The 12,583-nt window shown below is 31.8% G+C and overlaps 1 protein-coding gene across 1 annotated transcript; it reads right to left on the bottom strand.

The window, feature by feature from the left end:
• Positions 1 to 1,605: 1,605 nt before the first annotated feature.
• LOC127851319 (protogenin A-like) lies at positions 1,606 to 12,365 on the bottom strand. Its single transcript, XM_052385027.1, has 8 exons — positions 11,907 to 12,365; positions 6,429 to 6,559; positions 5,538 to 5,642; positions 5,247 to 5,361; positions 4,989 to 5,012; positions 4,417 to 4,710; positions 4,075 to 4,101; positions 1,606 to 3,647 (listed from the first exon to the last, which is right to left on the bottom strand). Exons 1-8 carry the CDS (start codon positions 11,953 to 11,955, stop codon positions 3,463 to 3,465), a joined length of 930 nt encoding a protein of 309 aa, XP_052240987.1. The 5' UTR covers positions 11,956 to 12,365; the 3' UTR covers positions 1,606 to 3,462.
• Positions 12,366 to 12,583: the final 218 nt, after the last annotated feature.

Consider the following 12,583-nt stretch of genomic DNA (forward strand, 5'->3'; position numbering starts at 1 on the left):
TAATGAGTTATCATAAATGTGTCGATAATTTTAAATGTATAATCAATTGCATCGAAATAAATGGTACACGTCATTTAATTATTTTTTTTATTTGACGCGTTATCCTTAATGGGGTCTGATATATATAGGATCTTGCATGAGTGGTCGTTTTGTATTGAATTTATTTAACAAGTCATTTAAGTAAAGATAAAACCGAGGCTTACCGAGTTTTAATCTTTATTTATATGACGAGTTTAATCACATTGTAAAATAGTTTTACTGAAGAAATTCGCTGGAATAATGACGTCATTTCGTCAAAAGTGACGTCATTTCACAGTTATATACCTAGTGTAATAACACCCGTGTAATAAACAAAATTGAGCATTACGTTATTTAGCTCCTGGAGCGTAGGTTATGTTATAAATCTACGTATGTGTATTAATGTATTTTCATATTTGTTTCAAACTACCTTAAAGCGGTGTCTTGCTGCGTTTCATAACCCCACATCAAACCAATGTCTTACAGTTCTTTCAACACAATCTTTTCATATCAGACATATCGATTGCATCGGGCCAATTTAGAGAAAGAGTATTTCATAATTTCACGTTACCAACACATAACCGTATGTACAATATATGGCGAAGAATAACTTCGTCGTATTGAAAACTGATTCAATTGAACGAATTATTACAACATTCCATCCATCCATGTTAACGTAAAAACGAATGTAATTGTTTCGCTAATGGTATTAACAATAGACGCGTTTTCCCCTTAGACCGCACTAAAGAAGTATGTTGTCAGATATACTTGACATATCGCGCACGTGATAACAGTGGAATGCATTCAGTTGAGTTTCGCATTCTTGAAATGCATATTACCACTTTATTATCTACACGTGCTATGTTAATTATAAACGCAAAAACACATCAAATACACTGGATATACATGATAAATAATTGAAAGGTTGCATAGCGGAGAAATGATAATAAAACTCATAACTGAAGCATAGTATGTTGCCGCCGTTCCGCGAATGAGTTTTATTTATTACAAAACAAGACGAATGTCAAAGAATCTCCATTGCAAGTCATGTACTAATATCATATTGTATGAGTCTTTCAATCTGTTTTTTCTTTGTAATAGTGTGTAATATGTTAGACCGATATTAATAGCTTCTCAATCGCGAAGTACTTCAGACAGGAATTATATATCCCATTTATTCTAGGTTTGTTACTTCGTTGTAAAACAGGTTGCATTTGTGTCTTTCTTTAAAAGTACAGAAAAACGTATTTAAAACATGTGTAAGGATGATGATATTTTGTTTGTCAGAACTTCAAACTAAACATTTATGAACAGAGTTCATTCCAAAACAATACACAATTTGTAGTTAATATCTTTTTTTATCTTTCTCAATCTTTACATTTCCTTGTTAAATATTATATAAATAAAGAAAACATTATGTTTTATTTCAAACATTTCATCTCCTTAAAGTTTGTGTTGAACTGAATGGGCTAAGTGCGGCATAAAATGAAACAAATTGTAACTAGTCTGCAAGGCAGTGGCATAAAAAATTACATCGTGGTCATATGATATGGCAGTGACTTGTATTTAGGTATTTGTTAAAATAAGCTGAACTTATTATTGACAGTAACATCATCTTTACTTGGGTAATAGGATTTCATCAAGCCAGGTTAAAGCGACAGTTCATAGCTATATCTATGGACAGAATCGTAAGAAAACGTGTTTTAATGGAGGATATCACTGAAAATCCGGCTGAAATCGGTTGAAAGCAAACAATATAGCGATTTTTATTATTGTGGAGTCTAGTACGGTATAGTACGAAAACGCTTTAATTTCGCATTTGTACTTACATATGTACTTCCTGGGAAAAAATACGAACAATAGAGGTGATTTTGAACCATACTTATTAGAAACGAAAACACAATAAACAACCTGTGCCCCATTGATCGTAAATGCATGATCCGTTAACGTCGTAATTATATGATTGTCAAATGTTTTATAAACACAGCACATTCCATTATTAGACATATGGCCACCATGGTTAAACCTTTACCTTCTTATGCAAAACAATAACGATTTTATCCAGTGGATCCAGTTTATTCGTCCAGGAAGACATAAGTCCAGATGTCGCCCCCTTTCCCAGCTTCCTTGAGACTGGTCGCCAAACAATCAGTTTGCGGGTGGCCAACTCTATATGATGAAATGACAACTACTATTTCGAAGCAATCACAAATACAATAATATTTGAGCATTGTTATTAATAACGTGACTCGTTTAAAGTAGGCGGCGTGTTATACAATGAACACAGTTTGTATTACAGACGAGATATGTGCTCCTAGCGAATAAATCTATTGTTGAGTAATCGTATTCATTCTATGTTCTTATTTCGCCCTTGCAAGTTTATTTTTTATTTACTTCATAACTGATTTAATTTTAAAAATTAATGGATTGTTTTACTTAACCTAGTTGTTTGTAACTTGGTATTTATTAATGGAATTTTATCCCAATACGTGTACATTTTAAAAGAGATTGATGAACTAAAAAATCAATGACGCGCTAACGTCCGTGCAGAAAAGGCATTCCAGAATCGTATTTTAACATTGTATACGTTAACCCCATGGAGCATGTCAATATGGAAATAGTTTAATGGCAAGGTATTAATTTGAAACATGAAAAGTGGTTTTGTATATGAATGTAACATCAAAAGACTCAGATACACATATTTCTGCAACGATGATATTAGAATAGTGACGAACTTGCAAACTACCAAAATTTCAATAATTCACATCATACGATCAATACAAGTTTGCTTTGAATCAATAATGTAAAAATAATAAATTTTATAAATGATTTAACACAAATCACATTATAAATCGACGTTGTGTATCATGGTCAAGAAGTAAAAACGTTTCAAGCACGAATAGTGACTATATAATAGAAATATTGTTATGGTGATATACAAAATAAAAAATAAAATAGAAATATGAATTGTATAAACCACATAATTGAAATATTAATGTCATCTTACACTTATGCCTTACCGTGTATTTTCATTTGCAACCGTTAAAATTCAACAAAGATAAAACACGACTTACAAATGCATTACTGAAACATTTTCGGTGCTGGAAAACACGTTTAGAGTTCAATCAAATATTGTGTTTCACGAACAATAATACATGAACATTTTTGGAATATTTAAACTGTTGTATGATTTGGTTTAAACTTTTAATAAAAATCCCTCGCAATAAGAATATTGCCCTGCACTTATCAAAAAAAGTTAAAACTAACGTAATTAAACTTCTCAATATCACAATCACGCGAAAAAGTAAGATATGGCTGTTTTACAACCATTCTTGATATGTACGCACAAAACTTCGTTAACGTTATGTATCCATTTCATTCATCACGTTTTGCTCATCATCAGGAATGTAAGGCACACAGATGACCTGTATTTTCATATCCATGTCATCTTCTAAGATCATCTTTAGGTATAAACAGTCCCATATGCACGGAAAGCTCTTCGCAAGAAGACCCATCATATGTCCCAAGCAGTAAAGCTATCACTATCGCTGTGACGATATAGGTCAGATAGCTTACAGAAACGCTGTATGATCCGCTCGCATGTGAATAACTTGCACCAGTGTCAGATCCTGCAAAAACAACTGTGTCTTCAATGTGATGCAGAGTGTAATTTATCAATGTTATTCCGGGGATGTGTAATAACATGAATGCGTGTAGAAACGCGTGTGCATTGCAATCAATTTTCATGTTTTCGCGAAAGTTGTAATTTTATATGGCGATTTGTGACAAATGTTTAATTTACCGACCATGATAAATTATAGTAAAGGTAAAGTTCAGGTTTATTTCGGATATATATTATTTTGTTGTCATTTAATATTAGTTTTAGTGATGTATATGCATTACTGTTAATTTTTACCATTTTTTGACATGCCGACCCTAAAAAATGTTTTCAAATATCTGCATTCTAAAAAGCAATCCAACAATATATTTAGAAAAAGTACTTCGATAAATTGCACACAAATAACACGTAACTAAATTAGGTAAAATGTAATATACCTCTTCGATACACAATTGGCTTGCCTGCTGCAATAGAAAAATATGATTAAATAACAAAATGAGGAAACTCCAAAAACATTATAAGTTTAGAACTCTTTGTTTCCAACTACGGAATACTGTATAAAGCATCGCACAAAGCACAACGGTCGTAATTTTTCAAGACAAAATGTGTAAAAGCTCCTTTGCTTATCAGTCCTTCGAAATAAGATTGATTTTATATTAAATTGATGATATAACCTTGTCTACGATTAATAAATACATTCGATAATATTAAAAGTACACAATAAAACAACAATTGCTTCTAAAATTAAACATAAAAAATACAGTAAAGTGCATACTCACCGCTCAGAACATCGACTCGGATGCTGTCTATCTTCAGATTGGGACCTCGGCACAGGTACATGCCCATGTCTTGTAGTGAACTGTGGTCAATTATCAACTCGCTGTAGTATTTATACCCTTCTATGTGCTTCAAGATGCTAGTTCTATCCCTCCAATAGGACGCCATCGTCACTATCGGTTCACCTTGGAAAAACCAGTCCACTCCATCAAGCATATTGGGTACACCGGTCACGTTGCACATTAGACGAATAGTTTCCCCTTGATTTACGTACTTGGTGCCTGTCAATGTTAATTCTGAAATATTAAATGCAAACGTTTATGCGAGCGATGTAAAACACCTGCTTGAACACTCAGGAAAATAAAATGTAATGTGGAGAATACTTAAGTTATAAGAATTGTTGAAAGCATTTACATTAAAACTGATTTTGTAAACGTACAGATAATTGCTAAAGGAGCTTAATGTGTACATTTTTATGTTTTAATTTTCAAACAAAGCCGTTATATTACCACTGTTTATCATATTATTATGTGTAAACATTGTAAGTGAACGTTTATTTAGCATATTAACTTACTTTCGTTTACTGTCACCGGATTATCTACAACAAGAAATACCAGTGATCTATTGGAATTACATGTTCTTGAATATCAATTTACAACGTTTATTCCTGTAAATGGATTCATACTCTATGAACGATTACTCATTTAAGTTGTCACAGTGCAAACTTCCACGATATACGTGTTTTGAAGAAACACTTCTAGGTTTAATCGACATAAGTAATCTTTAAAGAAACTATTGATGGAAAGTGACGTTAGATGAAGGGGAGACATACCGAGTACATGGAGTGTGACGTAGTGTGTGTACAGTTTGGTTGCAGTCACTTGACACAAGTAGGTGCCGGCGTGTTTGGGTTGAACGTCCTTAATAAACAGGTCCCAGTTAGAATCCTGTTAAAAAGAAAATCAAGATAAGTTCTATCGACATGCATTCACAAAATAATAAATTTTTAGTATGAGTTAACCATGAACACGATAGTTGTTGAATAATTATGTACAATTAAAAATTTTAATGCGCAAGTTATGTAACGCTTATGCGTTTCGTTATAGTACTGAATTGCAAATACATCTTCCGATATCTGTTGGAACTTGATATCAATCTGGTTTTCCTGCTCGAATATAGTTTTGCCGATTGTAAGAGGCACATCTTGTGTTCCTTTGTGCCAGACCACCTGTAATCAAATGAATGGCGCTCATTTAACCTATACTCTAGAATTTATAAGTTAACGATAAATAGTTAAAGTTCAAAGGTTTTGTAAAATTATGTTCTTATATAATATGTACACAAATATTTTGAATACATCCATAAGAACTTTTACTGGTTTCAAATGTATTTTTAATCATAACGGATTCGATAATGATGCATAGCAGAAATACCATTGGACCACATGTACTCGCGATTTTCCCTTAAATGGGATTTGTTAACAGATTTATACCAACTTGGCGTATGCCTTTCGATATCTAATTCGATAGATATGGTTGAAGGAACAAAAATTATCAGCTTTGATAACAAGAAACAATATATAACATAAACAAAGAACGAAAGTTAAACAAAATATCAAAACTGTTGTTAACGCTTTAACCACTCTATCAATAATAAAATCAAATAATACGATGTAGCTTTAACAGCATACTAGCGATACATTTAGTTTTAATTAAGTGTAACCTTCCGAATAATTAAATTGTTATTCATGCTTAATGATTATCTCATTTCAGCTGACGGTAATTAAATCGTTTTTTTTTTCTAATATTAATTATAGGTGAAGCGTTTTTATTCTTATGCCTACAATATACCTTTTTTGTTAGAATATCACCAAAATTTGAGACTTTTTCTTTTTGTTAATTCGTAACAATGAAAACAAGTACTTTTAACATAAATAAAAAATGTGTTTTTATTATCCACTGTTCAAATTTAAATGCTTTCTTTGTCTGAGACATGCGTTTTTCTAACAACTTACAACTTTTGGACCCAGGTTGCGGATGTGGCATTTCAACACTGCGATTTCACCACGATTGACTGTGATATTTGTTGGTGTTTGGAGGAAGGTAGGCTCGTGTTTACGGCGTTCCCCCCATGGCTCACTTGATACTGAAAATTTTAAAATGTACATAACTATTTTCATTTGTTAATGAGTCAAAATATATTTTTTATATCAATCAAATCGCGATAAGTTTGATGTTCATATTGTTATGTAAAATCCTGAAAAACTAAATGAATACACAATGGAAGGGTCGTTTATTAGAACAATGATTAAACATTTTGACATTTTCCGTACAATATACGCTTTGGTATCAAACAGTGTTTTATTGACATTAATACCAAAAGACGTTCAAATCATACAAACTATTTTTATTACACGTCTTAAGTGTTACTGTAGCAATATATATCGGGAAAAGGTCACAATAAACCAACTGTTTTAAAGTTTAAAATGTGTAAAGTAGTATATAAAAAATGGAGTGTTAAATACAGACTGCCAGAATCATTTAATAATTAATGAGACTTCTAAGACTCTGAACAAAGTCTCATTAACTCTTTCAAAATGATTATCATTTTCCAAAGATAAATACAAGCACTGGTTAAGATTATTCAGCTTATTATAAAAGTAATCTTGGTAAATACGATATAATACTATTCAACGCGTAAAAGTCAATTACAAACACCAAGTATACGCACTCATAATCTACCATCCGCAAGAACACATTCCCTGTCAACATTTTCAAAAGATACGCTTCAAACGTAACAAACAATATCATATGTTGAAAAACAGGTGTGTATATGTGTTATTAATGTATATTGCGGATTCTAATTAGTTTTATATTTATTAACACGCAACAATTGCAACTTGACCACGCCTTTATCCAATTGAATAGCATTCAAGTAAACAATTAATTATTTATTGACAATATTATAACCTTGCCATGTTTACTAATTAAACATACAATGAAGTGTGTAAAAACTGCCAACTATCACATCAAACAATCATTTTTATTTTTGAAATGTGTAATTAACTTTGTTACCTGCAGTCGTATCTCTGCATCAAGTACGATGCTACTTAATACGATTGTCCAGATTGATACAGGTTAACGCTTCATAATATGAGTAAAAAATATTTAAATAACTTAACAAAACAGCATGCTTTTAGACACCTACGAAATATTAAAACCTATTATTTGCCGCTAAGATCAAGTCGATATTCATCTCGGAAGACTAATTCTAGCGTCTTTATACGTAATGTCACTTCTTTAAAACGTATCACCATACTGTATATTAAATGATACCGCGTCGGGTGATTATTGTTGGTCGTTTTCGATTTATTTACTAACCTAACACATTCTCATCCACTCATTTAGTAAAGGAATATGGAAAAAAATGAATGAATAATAACCAATTGCACCAAGAACATGATAAGGATATTGAGGAGAATGAAGACCACCGTTCTAAGGCAATGTCAATGGGACTTAAAAAGCTTAACAGGGATCAGTAAATAAGAACGGACGCGTGAATACAACAATTTTTGTTATGATATTAAGATCAATGATGGCAAGACAACTTTTGGATGAATTTATGAACATAATGACATACATTTTTCTGATTGCCTTAGAATGGCATACATTTACCATTTAATGTACACGCAGTTTGTACAAAGTAACAATTTCTAAACGACGTTGATTGATGTATTTTTAGAAATATACGATTGTGGCATAGCAAGTCGGATATTTATATGGAATGAAATTTACTCGAAATACGTTCACGAAGAAAATGGCACAAATTACGATAAGTGGTTTGGATACGCATTTGAAAATGTCATGCAACGCATTTTTTATTAAATTATTCATCAGCGACCGTATCACTTGATTTAAATGCTAGAGTCACGGCATATAACACCACTAGTAGTATCGGCGATAATAGAAACGACATAGTCTTGCATTGTTAATGCCGTATGACGATAACATGAAAACCGAACATTTCCATCTGATTCTACATGGCCTCCATATAAACAGCATTTTAAAAATGAAAGGTTACGTGGTTCTAATTTTTGCGTTTCTCTTAAAACTATTGAATTCTATCAAACGTCATTGCTTGGAAATTTAAGTGCGCACGTAGTTCAACATGTTGCAAACTCGAAACCGTTTGATATGATATTAATTTAAATTGTGATTGTGCATTTGTGTAATTTGTCATTTGAAACATTAAAAACTGTATTGTCGATACAGATCAATATGCAACTAAACCGTATTATTTATGGGTGAAACAATACATTCAAATTGCTGTCAGCTGAAAATATTTTTTTCATTGTACGTTTGTTCAATGGAAGATGCTGATAATTCCACTTTGCGTGACGATCTTCAATGGACATTGAAATGTTTTCTGGCGTGTTATTGCTTACATTATTAAACAGACATCAATTGGAATAATTTAGCTACCAGACCTTTTAATTAAATGATTGAATCAAGCAACGTCGAAACAGGGTTATGGGAATGGGTCATGATCATACGGGGCTGATGGCGTTTAAATGAGGTTAGTTGTAACTCATTGACAAAAGGCGCACGTTTTAAGGATGTGTCAGAATATGACGTTTAATTGCAAAACCAACTTCAGTATGTGTACTTTTAGTAAATAAAATGTGTGGGTAATCCATGTTCCGCGACATTATTCCCTAGACTAGGAGATTTTTTATGACATCCTAAGGCATTCCTCTTTCAACAAATTACCTTCCAACTGCAGCAGAGTCCAATATAAAAAGGTCTGTGTAATTTCACAAGATATATGAATACAAATAAAATAAACGTCATCAACAGATGAAATATTCATCATTATGTCACGATTAACGATTATATAGGAATTTTTTCATGTTTCAGACGAAATCGTGTCACTTAGTAAACACTCTTTTAAATAACATTATATCTTTAAACCCTTTGAGTTTTGTAATTGTGTGTTGTTTGTGATTGATTTTTGTCAACGTGATAGTATTGTGCGCGTGTTCTACGTTTTTGAATCCTGACATGCAATCGTATTCCTTTTCAAAAATCTAAAAGTAATAAAAGTGAAATTCAAAAAAACTGTTTTGTGTGTTTTTGATAGTTTTTAACTCATGTTGGTATGGGTAAATGCCTATACAATTTAATTTCTAAAATTTCTAATTTCAATAAGATTTTTATCAATTTTACGACAACTTTAAGGCAAACAGCCGAATTTCTGTCAATTCCAGTTTAGGGCTTTTTCATAGTATTTTACCCCCATATAATGCTGATTTTGTTCCAAACACGAATACATTTTCATAACGAATAAATATAAAAACGTTGATAACCAATAGTCGTGTGTAAAATATGACGCAATTGCAGCAAATTGCAACGAAAGTGGATTGTGAAAATAACTTGGCACGCACTGAAATCGAATGGCTAAAAATGACAACAAGGTCAGAGAAAGAAAATGGGGCTGCCAATCATTGGCGGTTATCTCAGTATAATCGTAACGACAGTTCGCCAAGGAATTACAAGAGACAAAATGCTGTTGCTTTTAATCAATGTATATTTCGACGTATGGACTATCAACAGTTACGAATGATAAAGCTGCATTATTCAAACTGTTATTTTTTTTAATAAGTGCAAACTCCAGTATGCATTGATCCTGCAAGACACTAAAATCGGATCTACAAAAAACTCCATACATGTGTATCAAAGTATATTGATATGAATCACGTTTTCGTAACTCTAAATGGATATATATGATTTGTTCTAACTATGCTAACATAACATAATTAATGCATTTCTGCAGAGATATGGGTGTCAGCAAACAATGCATATATTTTTACTTTAAAACTGATCTTCAGACATCATAAGAATGTTCAACATAAAGCGTGCTCTATATTCAAAGGAAATAGCGCCTAAAGAAATATATTATCATCTTGGGAACTATTTGATGTTACAGACTTCAATTATATATATGGAATATATCAAATAAAGGAATTTAAGTGACATGTCCGATTGATCATTGAAAGAAGAATATTGAAATAGTTATTCCATTTATTCGGCGCAACTCAGCCAATACTTCATCTGGATATTATATTCTCTATGTATTTAACTGTAACAAGCTCTTAACTATAAACAAGGCGAACATTTCCACAAAAATACTATATTTTAAGAAAGATCGAGCGTTTGCGGTCCACGGATTGTTAATGCATTACAATTAAAAGTATTGCATATTTTGCATGCGTTTACCAGTCTGCATGTGTCAAAACAGTATTATACATTTTGTGGCACAGTTTTCTGAAAGACATTATTTTCATGTCAATGATCTGAGTTAACTGTGGTGTATTTTGTGATGTTTTAGACTTGAAGAACGGATATATGCAATGTTACATTTATTATCAAAAATACTATGAAATACGGTTTGTGTTTAAGTTGTATACATTAACATCGGCACATATAATATATCTAAAATTGAGAACATAATACTCATAGTTATAATGTCATATATATGCACATATTTATTATATGTATGTCATATATAAAAACACGTTAGCATTTAAAAATCGACAGGCTTATTTCACGAATTATTGCTTTGATACTATGATACACACGGGAGTTAACGGTAATCTTTTATAATACTAGATATGTTAATTTTAGTACAACAGTTGACCTGGATCGGGCAATTTGGTAAATTATTTACGTTTTCAACATTTCCAATCGGACGATCATGAAAGAGTACACGTGCTTTATTAATGAAGAAAATAAATTAGCTGAGATAAAATTCCGTTTGAATTGACATTTGAATTGTACCTGTGATTTATAAAAGGTTTCTGCGAAACACATTAACATCGTATTTGTTTGATGTATTATGTCGCTTGGATCGCATAATTGCATCAAGATAACTTTTTCTTCAAACCGTATCGACATTGTAAGCAAACACATAATGAATTTAATAGTATTAATTGTTTAAACCCATTCGCAGTTAATCGCACAAAATGAATAAATCAAATAGTTTATTCATTTTATACTGAACCAGAAGAAGGCTACCTGACTTGAACAACAACTCCTTAAGCAAACCTATTTGATATTAAAACTTATTTAATACCATTTTAATTTTAAACAAACGAAAGTTGTTGTCAAAACAAAATACTTTGTATTTATAAAAGCATAATTTTCATTTGTATTTGAACATGTGTATGTTAAAAATGAACTATATATAATTTAGCTCATATAGATGAACACATTATTTGATGCCCTGATTATTATAACGTTTGTCCGGATAAAAACACACACACATTATCATTAGCCAATATAATACATATAAAGATCAACATGTTATAATAATATCATCTTTGTAAAAGTAGGAATTTAGTTCATATCGTGACCACGACAAAGAACAACTCAAACAGTTTGCCATTTAGCAAATCGTAGGGAAGAATTTGTTGAAATTCTTAACTATTACTTACCTTTACGCAACACCATAAACACTAGCACGCACAATACACTGCAATCCATCTTCCTTTTTATTTGTGCATATAGACACTCGTTAAAAACGCATTGATGTTTTAAAGCGTTCTGCCAGTTACCGGTGGTAAAGTTCCTTGCATTAACTGATTATTTCTTCACAAAAACACATTTAATTCAAGGCATAATGTATCACAGTAGAACATTTTCAGCCAATGCGTCAATTTGAACGTCGAAAAAAGTTTCAGTGGGGTTTATATTAACTTTGTTTTAAAGGATTTTTATCGTTCGTTATGTTAGATATATAGAATGAAACGCACGTCTTCATTAATGATCCTCGTTTTCTCAAGATAATGTCCGTCGTGGATACAAATCCAATCCCTAAAAGCACATATATTGTTACTAAACAATGTTTTTGCATTCAACCTTTTTCAAGAGGAGAGTTTGGCAGATATTTTATGTCCATTTTCGGAATTTCTGAAAAGACAACAAACCATTATTTGTATTGTATATGAAAAAAGAACTTCTTCTGAATCAATACCAACAATGCGTCTAAATGAGACCATCGAAAATGCCTTGAATATATATACAATTATTTTTCACAAACCAAACACGCTGGACCGTGCGTGTATTAGCCTTGTACGAATATTAGTAGTTGCCTTCGCTTTATCGAAACGCA

This window comes from Dreissena polymorpha, chromosome 11, assembly GCF_020536995.1.
Source record: "Dreissena polymorpha isolate Duluth1 chromosome 11, UMN_Dpol_1.0, whole genome shotgun sequence".
Taxonomy (NCBI): Eukaryota; Metazoa; Mollusca; class Bivalvia; order Myida; family Dreissenidae; genus Dreissena; species Dreissena polymorpha.